Source organism: Mesoplodon bidens (genome assembly GCF_964165515.1).
Source record: "Mesoplodon bidens genome assembly, chromosome: 1".
In the NCBI taxonomy this organism is placed as follows: Eukaryota; Metazoa; Chordata; class Mammalia; order Artiodactyla; family Ziphiidae; genus Mesoplodon; species Mesoplodon bidens.
This window is the reverse complement of record NC_138176.1, coordinates 194,802,203-194,820,518: the sequence shown is the minus strand read 5'-3', so window position 1 is coordinate 194,820,518 and position 18,316 is coordinate 194,802,203. Positions and strand designations below refer to the sequence as shown.

Genomic DNA, 18,316 nt, shown 5'->3' with positions numbered 1-18,316 from the left:
CAAACAAGACGAAAAGACAACCCTCAGAATAGGAGAATATATTTGCAAACGAATCAACGGACAAAGAACTAATCTCCTAAATATATAAACAGCTCATGCAGCTCAATATTAAAAAAACAAACAACCCAATCCAAAAATGGGCAGAAGACCTAAATAGCCACTTCCCCAAAGAAGACATACAGATGGCCAAGAAGCACATGAAAAGCTGCTCAACATCACTAATTATTAGAGAAATGCAAACCAAAACGACAATGAGGTATCACCTCACACCAGTTAGAATGGGCATCATCAGAAAATCTACAAACAACAAATGCTGGAGAGGGTGTGGAGAAAAGGGAACCCTCTTGCCCTGTTGGTGGGAATGTAAATTGATACAGACACTATGGAGAACAGTATGGAGGTTCCTTAAAAAACTAAAAATAGAATTACCATATGACCCAGCAATCCCACTACTGGGCATATACCCAGAGAAAACCATAATTCAAAAGGACACATGTACCCTAATGTTCACTGCAGCACTATTTACAACAGCCAGGTCATGGAAGCAACCTAAATGCCCATCGACAGACGAATGGATAAAGAAGTTGTGGTTCATATATACAATGGAATATTACTCAGCCATAAAAAGGAACGAAACTGGGTCATTTGTAGAGACGTGGATGGATCTAGAGACTGTCATACAGAGTGAAGTAAGTCAGAAAGAGAAAAACAAATATCGTATATTAACGCATATATGTGGAATCTAGAAAAATGGTACAGATGAACCGGTTTGCAGGGCAGAAATAGAGACACAGATGTAGAGAACAAAGGTATGGACACCAAGGGGGGAAAGCAGTGGGAGGTGGGGGTGGGGTGTGATGAATTGGGAGATTGGGATTGACATGTATATACTGATGTGTATAAAATGGATGACTAATAAGAACCTACTGTAGAATAAAATAAATAAAATAAAATTCAAAAATTCAAAGATAAAATACTAATTCATGTGAAAATTAAAAAAAAAAAAAAAAGATGCACATTTCTCTAACTACTGGTGCCACAATGAAGTCATCTCCCAGGAACAGCGTTTTATCTACTACTCCTTTACAATGTCAGAAAAGAAAGTCAACCAAGAGGATTTCTGGCCCAAGCCTCAGTTTCAAACCAGAGCTCAGAAAGTATTTCCCTGCCACCGGCTTCTGCCAAGACGATGTGGAACAGACTTGGGGCCCAGTGACAGAAGGAAGGTGGCTTGAGTATCTGCCACTGATGAATCAGTTAAACTTTCCTTCCCCTTTTTCGTCTGTAAAATATAGCCCCATAGACAGCTGTGAGTCTGAAATGAAATCACACCTATCAAATACTTATTAGTATTTGATAGCACAAAATCTGGTCACCGTGTTCATTAAATATTAGCTGCTGCTGGCATCTGAAGTCATAAAAGCCGTGACAGCCAGGAGTGTCCCCACATTCACACCATTCCAGTATCTTGGGGAATGGAGGCCTTGAACACTCTCTCATCTCTAGCTGCAAACGCATTGGCTGGAGGACAGCTCCTCTCTACCCTCCATCCAGGGACGTGCTCCTCTCCAGCTGTGACCTCTGCTTCTTTCTCAAATCTTATTATAACTTGTTTGGAAGATACACTCAGAAGGTGATTACCAAACACTTGGTAAGTCAGTAAACACATTAGAATTCTTGGATGCCCAGCACCTTACTGGTTTCACTCGGGTTACAAGGGGCAGTCTCTGACCCCCCAGCTGTTTAAAATCTGGCTAAGCCTTGGACCGACTGCAACAAAGGAGCCAAGGGCTTCCCTGGTGGCACAGTGGTTGCGAGTCTGCCTGCCAATGCAGGGGACGCGGGTTCGTGCCCCTGTCTGGGAGGATCCCACATGCCGCAGAGCGGCTGGGCCCATGAGCCATGGCCGCTGGGCCTGCGCGTCCGGAGCCTGTTCTCCGCAACGTGAGAGGCCACAACAGTGAGAGGCCCGCGTACCACAAAAAAAAAAAAAAAGAAAGAAAGAAAGAAAAAAAAAAACAAAGGAGCCAAGTGACAAAACAGCAAAAGAGAGATAAGCTTTATGGGGAGCTGGGGACACTAGGAAGAGAGTTTACTTGAAGGTGGACCTTCAGCTGCAGGGTTGCATTTAAAGAGCAGTTTCCAAGTCTTGGTTCCATAAAATGCCACGTTATTAGTGCTAATAATAGTATTTTAATAGTGCTGCTTTCAACATAAACATTGATCATAAAATGTTCAAATACTATAATTTTGGTTAAGGATTTTGATCCAATGCAAAGGCTTGTACTACATAAACAAAAGGAATACTAACTTTAAATGTAAGCCTGAAAACAGTAACCTTTGGACTTCTGTGCCAAGTTCTAAGAATTTACTTAAAAACTGACCTCCTTCTGCATTGCATGGGAGTACGGGAGTTTTTCTCTTGATGCTGGATGGGAAAAGGAACAAAGGAGGGGTCTAAGCCCTCAGTCTCCCCAGAGAAACAGGGCTCCAAAATTCTGCCCTGTTCCCCCCTCTTGCAACAAAAATGCAGCTGAAGCCAGGGCACTTCAATTCTCAACCTAGCAGGAGTACCTGGCAGGGCCACCCCAGGTGGAGCCATTTCTCCAGGATTTGCGAGTCAGGGCAAACCCGAGGTAACAGAGGCTGCCTCCCTGTAACCTTAGCAAAGATCTTCTCCAGTGGGAGCAGTCAAAATTCAAATGAAGAGCAGCCCCACGCTCTCCACTAGGAAACCCTGTTTTCTTTTAATTAAAAAAAATGTAGAGGTCATCCCTCAGCTCTGCTTACAAGTAATGAGTCCAACAGCCCCCATTTATCACCCCTGGAGATTCTTTTCCACTTTGATGTGAAAAGAGTCAGGGCCCATTGTGATGTCAACTACTCCAACAGCAGTCCTTTCACTTGCAAACGAAGCTTGGGCCCCCAGTAAGAACTGACTGTCAGGAAAAATTCATTGCCTTTCCTTCCAGTGATTTATCAGAGATGGGGGAAGAAGCTGGCTTTAAGACAACTTTGCAGAAAGGGTTCCCAGCACACCCCTACTGCATTCCCAGCCTCCACTGGCTCTCTCTGCCCCAAATGCCCCTTTCTCAGTGCTCGAGAAAGGCAACCTTCTCTCTTGAAGCCAACCCATCTGGGAGGACTTTCCTTCTCCTTCAAGCTTTCTTGGTGGCCTAACATTACTTACTGTTCCGGTGTTCCCTCCCTTAGGGCAACTCTCCAGAGCAAGGACGACACCAGCACCCTGGCTTGGCCATTAACAGACCCATAACCATCCCAATAATTAGGTCACAAGGCACCCATTTCCCCATCTTTACCAGTCTCTTACATTAAAAGGAATTGAGAATTAAGGAAGTTTATAAGGAAAGAGGATTTAAAGATTTCTTGACTCATCCAAGAATCTGAGGGGATAGTCAAAAAGAGGAAGGTTCACAGCAGGACTAGGAAGATTTTTTTGCAGTAAACTTTAAAAATTAGAATATAACATGCACTCACACATGCATTTTCACAGAGTGACATACCCCTGTAAGCAGCACCCAGATCAAATCACAGAACAATACCGGCACTCTTGGACTGTTAACTATTCTGAGCTTTAGAGCTAACGTCCATTCTACAGGAAATACCTGGGATAGAACCACATGATTCTCAAGCTCAGCACCAGTGACATTTGGAGCCAGAAAAGTATTTGTAGTGGGGGCCATCCTGAGCACTGTAGGATGTTTAGCAGCATCCCTGGCCTCTACCCATGAGATTATGACAACTAAAAGTCTCTCAAGACATTGTCAAATGTACCCACCCCCCACCTCCAGGAGGTAAAAGTATTCCAGGTTGAGAACCACTGGTATATAAGAACAAAAACACATTAAGAGGAGCAGTCAGACAAATCCACAAAGTAGGACATACATTCAAACTTAGCTTCCTCAACCAGTCAATCCCCGCCCGCCCCCCATCCCTGCCAAATAAGCAAGGTAAATGCTCTAGGTTAAGACTTAATTGACAAAACCTAACGCAGTATACGCACTTTGATTTGGCTGAATCAGGATGTAAACAACTTGAATAGACATTTTACAACAATCTGGATAGTTTGGAGATGGGTTAATTAATAGATGACTCTAAAACGTTAATATTATTAGGTATGAGACTGGTATGCAATTATGTAGGAAAATGTCTCTTTTTTTAAGGAGATGCACATAAAGTATGCCAGAGTGAAAAAACAGATGTCTGGGATTTGCTTTAAAGCACTTCAGCAAAGAACAAAAGAAAGAGGATAGATTTTTTTTTTTAAGTGTGGCAAAATATTGAGAAATGTTAAATCTGGGGAATTCTCTCTACTTCTACTAATGTCTGAATATTTCTGTGATAAAATTTTTTCTTCTAAAGTGAAGAAAAAAGAGAGTGGGAAAGAAGTATGATAAAGTCTATACTAAATTCGGTTAACATGCCCAGTCAGGGCCGATGTTAATTCTTTATTGCTGCTACAATGCACAAGATTTCTTTCTTTCTGTCTGTCTTTCCCTTGTGTCCCACCCTCCACCCCCGCCTTTCCTCCTTCCCAACCTCCCTCTCTCTCTCCCTTTAGACTGTTTTCCCCTTAACAAGAAGTCTTGGACCACCTCATGCTTTCAGTAGCTTTAATAAGACCTGTTCACTTAACAATATCTATTAACATCTTACCTATGTAAACACATACAGTCCAATGCCTACCATTTTAAAGTCATTTTAAAGCAACAAAAATGCTGGCACTCTGCATTACAGGTTAAGAAGAAGGCATCATCTGATGAAACGATCAGAACTTGCTGGTCAAAGGCAGAAATGAAAATGCACAGTGCCTTACATGTTAAATGTTATTTAGTAATTCAACAATTTCTCAGGGGCTTCCCTGGTGGCACAGTGGTTGGGAGTCCGCCTGCCAATGCAGGGGACACGGGTTCAAGCCCTGGTCCGGGAGGATCCCACATGCTGCGGAGCAACTAAGCCTGTACGCCACAACTACTGAGCCTGCGCTCTGGAGCCCGCAAGCCACAACTACTGAAGCCTGTGCACCTAGAGCCTGTGCTCCGCAACAAGAGAAGCCACCACAGTGAGAGGCCCACGCACCACAACGAAGAGTGGCCCCCACTCGCCGCAACTAGAGGAAGCCCACGCACAGCAACGAAGACTCAATGCAGCCAAAAATAGAAAAAATAAATAAATTAATTTAAAAAAAAACCAAAAAACAATTTCTCTCCAAAACAAACTAGTTGCCACAGCATTCCCTTTAGTCTGATTCACACATTCAACTATTAATTTCTCCAGGCTTTTTCTTTCTCCAGTACAAAGAGGCAGATTACTATCTAATCTGACCACATTACAGGGTTATCATGAGGTACAGAAAACAAGATTCAGATTCTGAAATAATGTCCTCCAGGCTTCTGAAAAAGAGGAAACTGGAACTGAAATGCTCTTCTTTCTAAACCTGTTCCACAGATTCCAAAGGAGGCTGACTGTTACAGCTTCAGAAGAAAAGGATTGTTATAACCGAAGCCCTCCAAAAAGAAAAAAGATTCTTCCCCAAATCAGGATAGTATAAAATCAGTGTTCCTATAAAGATGGTATAATCCTAAACAATTCAACACAATGTCCATCTTATCTACCACCACGGACCAAAGTGTCACCTAAAATGATACAATGCCAACTGCTTGGACTAGTAGCCATTCTACTGAAGGCACTGAAAAAATATTAATTCATTCTCCTCCAACTCACAGCATTAGTAGAATTCAGATCTAAAGACAAAGAGAAAAAACGTACACAAATGAACTTGAAACTGACCTTGGGCACACTGACTTATGAACTTAGAATAATCTTTTTTGGTTTTTTTTTAAATTTATTTTATTTATTTATTTTTGGCTGCATTGGGTCTTTGTTACTGTGAGCAGACTTTCTCTAACTGCAGTGAGCAGGGGCTACTCTTCGTTGTGGTGCGCGGGCTTCTCATTGCAGTGGCCTCTCTTGTTGCAGAGCATGGGCTCCAGGCGCCCAGGCTTCAGGAGTTGTGGCTCACGGGCTCCGGAGCGCAGGCTCAGTAGTTGTGGCGCACAGGCTTAGTTGCTCCTCCGCATGTGGGATCTTCCCGGACCAGGGCTCGAACCCACGTCCCCTGCATTGGCAGGCGGATTCTTAACCACTGCACCACCAGGGAAGCCCATGAACTTAGCACAATCTTAAGATGACTCTAAACGTAAATCTACCTTACAGGAAAGCAATTCCACCCCTAAGTAGCTACCCAAAAGAATGAAAACATAGGGGCTTGATGACCTCTACAATCCCTGTGTGTGATTTAAGACAATCCCATAGCCAATATTAAATGTAAAATAGACCAGAGAAAAACTTTTAAGTGTATCCACATGCCCTGCAAATAAACACACTCTTGTGTTTTGTTTTTTTTAAAGGTCTATTTCCTCTATTACTCTCCTTCCTATGTATATTATTCCTGGAGTAGCTCACAAAGGAATCCCTTCCATCCAGAGAGTTGCCTCTAAACAAAGCCTTTCTCCTTTGAGGTAGAATTGAGGAAGGTACTGACTCTCCTGAAACCCAGCACTATACCATCCTCACCAGAGCTATAGAATTAATAACGTATCAAGGACTTATGATTTACCAGGAACTGTGATAAGCACTTTACATACATTATTCTCTGTATCCCCATTTTAATGAGGCTTTAAAAGTTGAGCAGTTTGTCCAAGTAACCAACATGTCAGAGATCTAAACACAAGCTGTGGCCCTGGAGTTCCACACTCAAGCCCACTATATCACCCATGCAGTAACAGGTCCATTGGATTTTACTGGTAAATTTACTCAATACTTCTACAGTTGAGTCCTTCCCCCCCTACCCCCCCCACCCCAAAATTTAACTATCCATTTGGGAAATAACTAATTCTGAAAAAGATTTCCTCAGGTCTGGGATGAGTCTGAAACCAAACTCTTCTACAGCCATCAAACTGAATGACTCATCTTAAAACTACATATGACAATGACACATACTTCACACTTAGGAACCATTTTCTAAAATAAAGGGAAACAATGCATTCTATATAAGAAACATCATTGCACTTGTAAATCAGGCCTAAAACAACTTGCTTGGGAAATACAGGAAATTTCACAATTCCAGGTGTGGATTATTTACAATGCCCAGGCCAATCACTGTTCCAGGAAAACACGGCCTACAGCCATTAATCTCTCTCCTGAGCATCTGGATGTCAGGCCCCTGATTTACTTACACAAAGAAAATCTGTCTATATAATAGGTGTTAATCAGCTTAACACCTTGTAGCCTCCTCACTAATTGAGGACTCTCCTCAGTTAGGAGAGTTAAACATTATTTCAGACTCGCCTGGGGAAGTAGAGAATCCACGACTACAGCATTATGATTCAGGGTTCACAGAACGCAATCCTTCACATCTTCACCCAAACTGAAAAGCGTATCAGCAAATCTCCTAATGCATACAGAAGGGTAAGAAGGGGAACATGGTAGTGACGTAACAAAAAGGCATGTTCTCTCTTTCAACAAGGAAAAAGAAAAGTAATTACAAACTCCAGGAAAAATAAAAATACCACCCAAAGATGAAGGAATTTAAAATGTGGCACGAATTTGAAATTTACTCAGCTAAAGAGTTCATCTGTCCCGATCAATATGAAATTTCTCAAGTGGTACTTGGGTTGACTTTGAACCCATAGAGGAGAAATGAAACCCTAAACACTATTTTGCTTCCCAATCAAAATCATGTGAATAATGCTTATTGGTTTTTCAGCTTTTATTATCAATTAAAAGACAAAGCTCGCAAGGGCACAGATGCTTATAAAATAAAATGAACTATCAATCTGGACAATTTAAAACTAAAAGCAGAGCTAACAGTTGGAGGGTAGAGGAGAGAGAAGTGGAAAAAAAGTAAGGATAATTTACTATCGCATTAGACTATGAAAAGTTGATGGAAATTTTTTTAAATTTAATATTGATTATACAATATAATTAATATGGTACATTAATTTAAAATACCTTATTATAAAGACATATAAATGTTAAAGATATTCAAGTTTATAAAGTAAAAGAAAATAACGTAAACATCAAAACTAAATAGACAACGTAAAAGAATATACTATATGATTATTTTTAAATAAAAACCAAAAGCAGGCAAAACAAATCCATGGTGTTAGAAGTCAGAATAGTGGCAGGCTTTGAGGGAGACAGCAGCTGAAAGGGGACAGGAGGCGCTTCTGGAGAGCTGGTATTGTTGTTGCTTGATTGGTTACACAAGTGTGTTCACTTTGTGAGAATGCATTGAACTGTACTAATAATGTCTGCCCTTTTCAGTTTGTTATACTCCAATGACAATTTTTAGAAAGAACAAAATGGGGAGGGGAAGGAAGGTGAGGGGAAATATTAGTAAATCAGATTCAATAATGTCTAATGCTGATAAATTTGGAAGCCAGGGAATAAGCCTATTATTTACAAGAACTAAAACAAATATTGTCTTCACACATGACATTAATATTCTGTCCACGCTTATGACTTCTGATAGCCCTAAGCAAACTAAGGATTCACACTCAGACTTCTATTTAGTTTGAGCAATTAGAGCTGCCTGCTCAATACACATCTGTTTCCTTTAAAATATATGCTAGTCCTGGACCAGTTCCACATGAATTTGATTTTTTTTTTTTTGACTACTAAAAGATGAGACTGCCATGACTGAACATTTAAACAAGTGAGCTATTTGGTATATATTAAAAATAGAGCTCCATTTAGGATTTTCCCTAGCTTATCACTTGTACTGGGTGTTAAAATTAAAAAGGACCACATCAGGGAGGTAAGGAGCTGAAAAGGTAAATGTAACAAATAATAAAAACAGCTCTGTAATTGCTAGAATGTCACTACAAAGGGCAGTTACCTATCCTAACTTAATAATTAGCAACAATAGAAAACATATGTAAATAATAAGACTTCAAAATACCTTTTTTAAATTGTCACTGATGACGTTGTTAACTATTATAATTGATTCTCCTACCAGAAATTACCCTGGATGCAGTGTCAATAACCAGAAATAGTTGAAAAATCATACCTCCAAAAAATCTTAGAATTGAAATTTAAAATTTCTTCACCCCGTAAATTTTCATTAACCTGATATGTAGATTTCTTTGTAAAAAGACCCAGTTTTAATGTTTTATCAAATTCAAATCTAATTGATTAATGCAAAGGGACTCCAATCAAAATGCCAACAATTTTTCTAGAAAATGACTAATGACTCCAGAGTACACGTGGAAATGTAATCAGATGTGAATAGCTATAAAAATTCTAAAAATGAAAAGTAATGACAAAGAATCTGCCTGAATATTAAGACCTATAAAAATACACTGAAATAGTATAGCACCATTGCCAGAAGAGGCAATCAGTGGAGCAAAAGAGTCTAAAAATAGACTCAACAATCTGATGGAATTTGGACACAGTACTCAAATCAGTAAAGATAGATGATTTAATAAATTATGTTGTAACAACTGGCTAGCCTTTTGCTTAAAAAAAAAAAGGCTCCCTAACATCCGCAGGCTTTTTTCATTTCTTATTAATATGGAAATTTACAACACACACTTTACACTAATTTTAATTACAAATGGATCAAAATGCTAAAAAGTCAAAGATCTAAAATGGGTTGCAAGTTAAGAAGGTGAAGCAGCTAACTCAGTGTGTGAATCCAGCTGTGTGGGAATTGTAGTGAACTAGAAAGCATCGTGCTTCCCCAACTTTTTTTTTTTTTTTTTAACATCAAGTCTCTCTGGGGCAAGCTGACAAAGCAGATATCTGCAGGAGGAAATCAGGTGGGAGTTCTGGTTGGGGAGAGCAACATCTTGGCACACCTGAAAAGTACTAATGGCACACCACTTGGGAAGTTTTGAATTAGAAAGCTCATGACTCCTCAAAAAGAGGAGTAGCTATTCAATTCCATCTGAATGTTGCTATATTGCAATGCAAACCCAACGTTGTTAAGTTTTTTAAGAGAAGATGGAAGTCTAGATCATTATGTAAAAATCATTGGTAGATATATATTTTTTAGAACACTGTGAGAGGCCAAACAAAACCCATCTGTTGACCAGATCTGCCCCATAGGCCACCAGCTTACAAGTTCTGATTAAATGCAAAAAATGAAACCTTTCAAGTGCCAGCAGAGAACACATGACATTATTTTCTCAATCTTGGAGTAGGAAAGACCTTTCTAAGCACAATCAAAACCAGAATCCATAAAAAAGACATTTAACTAGATAAAAATTTAAAACTTATGTGTAACCAAACATTATGAATAAGCCTAAAAAAACGGATGATAACAGCTTCCCCTCTGGCTCTAGCAGAATGTGGACTGTTGCAGCCTGGGTCACATGCTTTCCTCTGTGGGGGAGGAGAGTGTACCAAGTTTAACAACAGTACCAACAGGACCCCCTGGAGTACAGGAAGAATTTCCTAAATGAACCAGAAAGGAGGAGGAAGTAGGAAAGCATCAGAATGGTCCAGAATTAGTCACCATCATCAAGAAATATTAATTAAGTTTGAGTCTACATGTCTCATACTTTCATATATATGTATCTGAGCATCTAATAGTATAAATAAAAACTGCTCAGTGATATTAAGAATTCCTTCTGGATAGCAAATGGGTTATTCTTAATAACTGCTTCAGAATATAAATATGCTCCCCTCAACCAACCCTGGTCATGTACTATATGCAAGAACCATATGTACAGAGTTGGAGGGAGAGATGTGAAAGTCATAAAATGTAACTGACAGAATTCCCTCTTTCAAAGCTCTCACGATAAGGCGAATTTCATCATGATATCTGTTTCAGTACAAGCTGAATAGGTGTACATTTTCCCAGATCAGTGTAATCTGGACCAGTACCTTGAACAGAGAATTAAGATGCTGATCTAACATCACAACCACATGTTAAAGAAATGAGTTAAGAGACTACTAGATTTAAAGAAAATATGTAGCCAGTCTAATAGGTTTGACTTCATGTAGAGAAAACAGAAATTTTCACACATTCTCCAGCACCAGAGAGTCATAAGTCACAAAAATAAAAAGGACCAAACTTATTCTTTGAACAATAGATTATAAAATTAAATATCACATCCTTGCATCGTGGATTTCACGGTTACCTGTTGCCACTGCTGTTGACTCTTCCGGTAAATGCCATCGCTGCCAGTCAGTGGAAAGCGACGAGTCTATTCATCTGAAAGAGACACAGCAGCCTGTGAACATTAGCCCATAAGTAAACTCATCGGTACACCTGACCTGTAAGAAATCTTATTGGACACAGAATTCAAAGTTCCCATTCGAATAAGAGAATGATTCTTCACCAACTCTCAAGTTGCGTGAACAAACCGGCCAGCATACCTCAAAGGCCAAATGCACTTTTGGCCAAATGCACTTTTAATTTTAAGGCTGCTACTCAAAGCAATTTCAGCCAGGAAAAAAATGTGCACAAGTGTATCATGAGGAGGAAGAAAGGAAATAACGTTTCCCCAGTGTCTACTTTGTGCCAAGCATTGTGTTAAGCCCTTTAAAAATGAATTTCATGTAAACATTACAACACACTTGCAAGGTACATACTAATACACCATATACCAAATACCCCATTTTATATATAAGAAAACTGAAACTCAGTTTTAAGTTAAGTTGCTTAAGGTAATAGGTTGTGTCAACAACCTCACTAGAGTCAAAAGGGAAAATGGTGAAAGAGTATGGACAAGAAAGAAAATTAAGAGTTGATCTTCACATAAGAATTCAACACTAAATAAAAAAGTGGGCCCAGTTTAAGAGCCAATCTTGAGATTTTACTTCCACTCATAAAAGGTACTTAACCCCCAAAGCAATTCTGGAGCATTCTCTCAGAACAGTACTGGTTTTAAAAAGTTGTTATCCAACCTGGGCAGATGGCCTTGGTACTATCTCGTGTATCTCTAGAAACAACCTCTCTCTCTATGGTTAACACTATCAACAGCTGTTTCCTTTTCCCTTTCTTGTATGTATTTGTAAATTTACTGCTCTTATCCTAACTTGCTTTAAATAGTTTCTCTTTTTTCAAACATCCTTAAGGCAAAGGGTATGTTACCAAATTATCTTAGTACCAATTTAACAAACTATTTGATACAAATGGAAACATGATGTTAAATTTGTAACTATTTTAGCTTGTCTGCTACTTTAAGAGGCTGTTATACTTTTTGCCTAAGGCTGAAGAAACGCTGAATAGAGTCCTTCAGCTCTACTCTGCCTCTTGATAAGGTCTTTTATCTCCCCCTCCATGAAATTAAAATTGCTGACTTGCTGACTACAATGTTTCATATTAGTAGATACCACTTGTCACTCTATCTCCTCCCCCAAAAGAATGCAACACAGATGCTACGAATATTCTAATTAAACTCACACTAGTAGAGCTCAAATGTTCAGGGTCAAACATGCTTTGGAGGAGACCACTCCTTCAACTGGCTATAGTGGCCCTAGGCAAGTTTCCTAAATTCTCCAGCTCAAACCCCAATCACCTCCCTCACTCTCCCCCCTTACTCTCTCACTTTCCCTCTCTCAAACACATGATTTTTTAAATTATTTTTAATTTATTTTATTTTTGGCTGCATGGGGTCTTTGTTGCTGCCGGCGGGCTTTTCTCTAGTTGTGGAGAGCGGGGGCTGCTCTTCATTGTGGTCCGCAGGCTTCTCATTGCGGTGGCTTCTCCTGTCGGGGACCATGGGCTCTACGGGCTCGGGCATCAGCAGTTGTGGCGCACAGGCTCACGGGCTCGGGCATCAGCAGTTGTGGCGCACAGGCTCTAGAGCGCAGGCTCAGTAGTTGTGGCTCACGGGCTAGTTGCTCCACGGCATGTGGGATCTTCCCGGACCAGGGCTCGAACCCATGTCCCCTGCATTCACAGGCGGATTAACTACTGTGCCATGAGGGAAGTCCATCAAACACACACTTTTTTTTTTGGGGGGGGGGTGCACACTGCGCAGCTTGCAGGATCCTAGTTCCCCGACCAGGGACTGAACCTGCACCCTCGGCAGTGAAAGTGCAGAGTCCTAACCACTGGACCACCAGGGAAGTCCCTCAAACACATACTTCTGTTTCTCCTTCTTCCTCTGTCTTTCTCTACCCTCCTTTCCCTCCCCCTTCCCCCACCTCCCCTCTCTCTCTCTTTCTCTCTCAACATGCAGGGCTGGCCCACAGCAAATTATCAATAAAATAGTAGGCATTTGCTTTGGCATTAACCTTCTTAACACTGTAAAGCCTTCTCAAGAGTCCATGATGGCAGTCCCCAACACAGCCCTCCCAGTGAGGACGGCCCACCTGCTTGCGGCCCAACAGCGCCCACCCCAGGGCGGATTGGTGGAGAAAGGAGGGCAGCAAGGGAGGGGGCGGGGGGGGCTGTTGAGGGATGTCAACCTGACAGAGTGGTCCTGAGTTCCCTTGTTTGTTCATTTACTCACTGAGCCAACAAATATTTCCTGGGTATTTACTGTAAGAATAAGAGAGTGAAGGAAATAGGCACTTGCCATGCTGAGTTTACAAACTACAGGAGGTAACCAAAGATGAAACATAATATATAGATGTTAGACTTTTTTTTTTTTTTTTTTTGTGGTATGTGGGCCTCTCACTGTTGTGGCCTCTCCCGTTGCGGAGCACAGGCTCCGGACGCGCAGGCTCAGCGGCCATGGCTCACGGGCCCAGCCGCTCCGCGGCATGTGGGATCTTCCCGAAGGACCGGGGCACGAACCCGTGTCCCCTGCATCGGCAGGCGGACTCTCAACCACTGCGCCACCAGGGAAGCCCTAGATGTTAGACTTTAAAAGGAGAAAAACAAAGTGAACAGTGTAGAGTGCCAGAGAGGAAAGGAGGTAAGGTGTTACAACTTTATACAGAGTGGTCAGAGAAGGGAACATTTGAGCAAAGGCTTAAAGGAAGTGACTAGCAAACCAGGCAGAGCTGTAGTAAAAGAGGGTCTAGCACTCTGGGTGATAATGATGTGTCAATGCTCATGTTCCTCAATTGTAACAAATGTACCACCCTAATAGGAGACAGTTGATTATGGGGGAAGCTAGGGGTGGGGATGGGGACAGGGAGGTCTACAGGAAATCTCTATAACTTCCACTCAATTTTGCTGTGAACTTAACTGCTATAAATAGATAGATAGACAGATAGATAGATAGATAAAGCAAGCAAGTCAGCCAGCCAGCCTGTTTTTTAAAAAATGGTCCCAGGAACTGACAAATCCAAGACTGAAGGAGTCAGCTGAATCCCTGGCTCTCACTACTGGTTTCTTGGGTGGATGAGTGAAGTACAAAGTGCAAGAGACATATTCTCGGAGGCATCTGGCCCCTGGGCACAGCCAGGGACTTGTGTGTACAATTCAAATTCATAACCTTGTATGGTGGCTCAATCCGTTCCACAGAAGCAAGGGCAAGGAGGCCGTATCACCAGATTATTGACTCTTACGTCTCACAGGAAAGACCAAATTCAGCCTGTGAAAGTCTGCTTAGATGCTGATGTATGTATGATTTGCACAGCTGTACAGAGTAGCCACACAACTCAGATATAAGGTTAGTTAGGTTAGAATGGAGGCCTACTATAGTCAGGAAGTTATAACCCTAAACTACTGCTAAGAAAGGCAATGAGTATATGCTTCAGTTAATGTCTCCTTCAAAAATCTTTCTTAAAAAGTCACATTTGTACAAGGAGGTTTGTGCAATAAAATGTTGTTTATAATAGCAAAAAAAAAGTGGTAACAACCTAACACATATAAACACAGAAATGGAAAATAAATTATGGCACATGAGAAACAATGACACATCAAAAAGAATAGGTTGGGGCTTCCCTGGTGGCACAGTGGTTGAGAGTCCGCCTGCCGATGCAGGGGATGCGGGTTCGTGCCCCTGTCCGGGAGGATCCCACATGCCGCGGAGCGGCTGGGCCCGTGAGCCATGGCCACTGAGCCTGCGCGTCCGGAGCCTGTGCTCCGCAACGGGAGAGGCCACAGCGGTGAGAGGCCCGCGTACTGCAAAAACCAAAAAAAACAAACAAAAAAAGAATAGGTGTATCCAAACAAGATGCTGAACAAAATGTACAATGTGAGCCCATTTGTTTGAAAAGAAAATGCTTTCCTTTTATATTTATGCATAACACACACCCAAAACACACACACACAGAACCAAACTGTTAATAGTGGCTTCTCTGGAAAGGGGCACTTTCATCTTTTATTCTATATGCTATGAATCCTTTATTACCTGTGTAAACATTTTTTTTCCTAAATATAAGGGTTGAGAGGGATGTACTGGCCCATAAATATTGAAATCAGAAGGTCTTCCTGAAGTTTTCATACTTTTTTATATTATTCCTATCAGATTATAAAGACAAAGCAGAATAAAAAATGGGGGAGGGGGGCAGTTTAAAATCCTCCCGTTAAAAAAAAGCAGTTAAGATTCCAACTTGGCTCTATATTAGAAACAGAGTAGGAACTTCCCTGGTGGTCCAGTGGTTAAGACTCCACACTCCCAATGCAGGGGGCCTGGGTTCAATCCCTGGTCAGGGAACTAGATCCCGCATGCCACAATGAAGATCCCATGTGCTGCAACTAAAACCCGGCGCAGCCAAATAAATAAATAACATAACATAACATAGTGCTATACAGCAAAAAGAGAATAAGTTCAAGTGAGACAGGTGATCCCTTTGGGCAAATTAAGCCCTACCAGCCTCAGTGCTCCCATCTGTAAAATGGAAAACAGCCTATTTTACAGAGTTACTGAGAAGAGTGCTTTATAAATCTAGCTAAAATGCCCAGAACACTGACACATCATGGGCATTCAATACATAGCAGCTCTTATTTAAGTCAGCAATGTCTATCTTACTTTTTATATAAGTGAAACAGACTATGCTGCATGTAGGACTGTACCTTGCCAGATCTATTTAAGTGACCCTTCATAGGCCTTCCAGCCTCTTGCAATGCAAATTTATTCAGAAATAAAAATGTCATGTACATCAAACTACTTTTCTCCCGAAAATAGGTAAAACATTTCAAGTAAAAAAAAAAATTTTTTTTAAGTTTTATAGACATTTACGCCATATACATATATAATTACAAGGAAAGAAAGAGAGAGGGGGAATACAGAAAAAATGATTCAGGATATTTTCAAATATTCTGTTCTAGGTCATTAAGTGCTCCCAAACTTAGCACATTCTGGGGAACCGACTCTCAGCAGTCTTTGTGACATGCTTGTTTAAAGGCCTGCTTTGCAACCTACTAGGTATATAACCTCAAGAAAATCACTGTTCTCCCCCAAGGTCTCAGCCTTCTCATCAGTAATATGGGGCTTCGTGGGGTTGTTGTAGGGTTAGATAAAACGGGTGTAATGTTTTTAGCACAATGCCAAGCTCATGGTGAGCACTCAATAAATGGTTGTAGTAGTTGTTCTAGTTATCTTCCTGCCAACCAAAGCACATGCTAGGGACAATCCATACATTAGAGAAGCTTTTCAACTGGACAAACAGCGCTAAGCAGGTCTCAAAGTCCCGTGACCATGACCCAGTTTCCAAAGGAGAATATTAGGAAAATAACTGTCCAGAGACCAGAGGATGTCTGGTCTGGTCAGTAGTCCCTGGTCAGATCTCCTTCCCCTTTTCCACACATACCCTCCAGGAATAACAGTCTCTTGGTAAATGGCAACGTGTCATGGGTGAGTCATGGGTCATACACTGTTTTCATCTGAATTCTCCAGAGCTCTACCCCAAGCACCCCACAATCTCCCAGGGCCCCAAACTGACCTGAGCACCTACAATTCCTTTAGCTCTCCAGTGCCACATGAAGCCCACATGCCTAGAAATTCATAATGGAACATGATTTCCCCAACTATCTCTTCTCCACTTCAAATCCTTGTTCTAGGGGGCTCTGGTGCTGCCCCCAGACTCAAGTACACATCCCACACCTTGTCAGCTCCCTCTCATCATTCAGGTCTCAGCTCAAATGATAAATTCTCAAAGAGGTCTCCCCTGAATCCAGTAGCTAATGTAGCGCTGCTGTGCCCTCCTGCCTACCTATGCTCTATTCCATTATACTCTATACGGATTCAGAATGTGCCTAGCTGCAAGTAACAACTGCTTAATCAATAGAGGTTTCTACTTCTCCTATAGCAAGTCTAGAGGAGGGTGGCTACTGGTATAATTTTAGCTGTTCAGTGAGGCCATCAGGAATTCTGGCTCTGCCATATTTAGCACGCTGTCTTTGTGCTTGTCATTTCATGGTACAAAAAGGTTGCTGCCATAACCAGACGCCTTTTCAACATGCAAGGCAGACAGAAGATGAGAAGAGGAAGGTGTGGCTATGTCAGCCACATCTCTCTCCTTTTGTCAGAAGAGGAATCCTTCCCCAAACCTATCTAAAAACCAGAACTAGGTCACGTGGCCTCCTCCAGCTGCAGGTAAATCAGGATACAAATTGTTGTCACTGGCTGAGAACAAACATGATCTATCACCTAAGGCTGGGCACAATGTAATCCCACACACAATCAAGGTTCTCTTAGCAACAAAAAAATGGGAATGAGCACCGGGGAAGAAAAGAACAGTGTTGGCCACACTTACCTTTTCATAGTACTTACCACTATCTGAAATTAACTTATGCTAAGTAAATAAATATGTTAATGTTTATATCTCCTCCACAGAATGCAAGCTCTGTGTCCAGCTTTACATATATATACTCAGAGCCTATATTTTAAAATAACTGACTGTCAAACTTTCTCACAGTAGGCAGGTATTACATACACTGGAATATATAGTAAGGGTAGTCTAGGTTATGCTATAGTGGCAAATTAACCCCCAAATTTCAGTGGCTTGATAGCACAAAAACTTATTTCCTGATTATTCTTTATGTCCATTGCATATTGCGGGGGGTAGGGGAGGGGTGTAAGAAGGAGGCAGGGAGTTTTCTCCATACTGAGAAACCTAAGCTGGAAAAAAGCCAAGTTGGAAGCTCCACTATCTCAAAATGTGGCTGCAGGGTTTACTATAGTAAAAAATAGAGGTGGAGAGTGTCATAAGAGCCACTTAAATGCTTCAGTCCAGGAATATATGTTACTCCCACAGACAACCCACTGGACAGAATTAGTCACATGATTCTGTATAACTGAAGGAGGCGGAGACACTTGGGAGAGCACATGAATGTTGGTAGTAAATATTTAAGCCTCATTCCCCATGGAATGGTAAGATTATCATACAATGCATCATCACCATTTTAGAACTTAGACCCATTAAAGAAGTTTCTTGG

At 41.2% G+C, this 18,316-nt stretch overlaps 1 protein-coding gene across 3 annotated transcripts in view; it reads right to left on the bottom strand.

Annotated features, from left to right (window-relative positions):
• Positions 1 to 18,316, bottom strand: part of AFF1 (ALF transcription elongation factor 1) — a 213,702-nt gene that overhangs the window by 189,431 nt on the left and 5,955 nt on the right. For all 3 annotated transcript variants that reach the window (XM_081238196.1, XM_081238198.1, XM_081238197.1), the window contains exon 2: positions 11,172 to 11,245. In XM_081238196.1, the coding sequence (XP_081094322.1) occupies positions 11,172 to 11,209 (38 nt within the window). In that variant the 5' untranslated portion in view covers positions 11,210 to 11,245. The remainder of the gene's footprint in view (positions 1 to 11,171; positions 11,246 to 18,316) is intronic.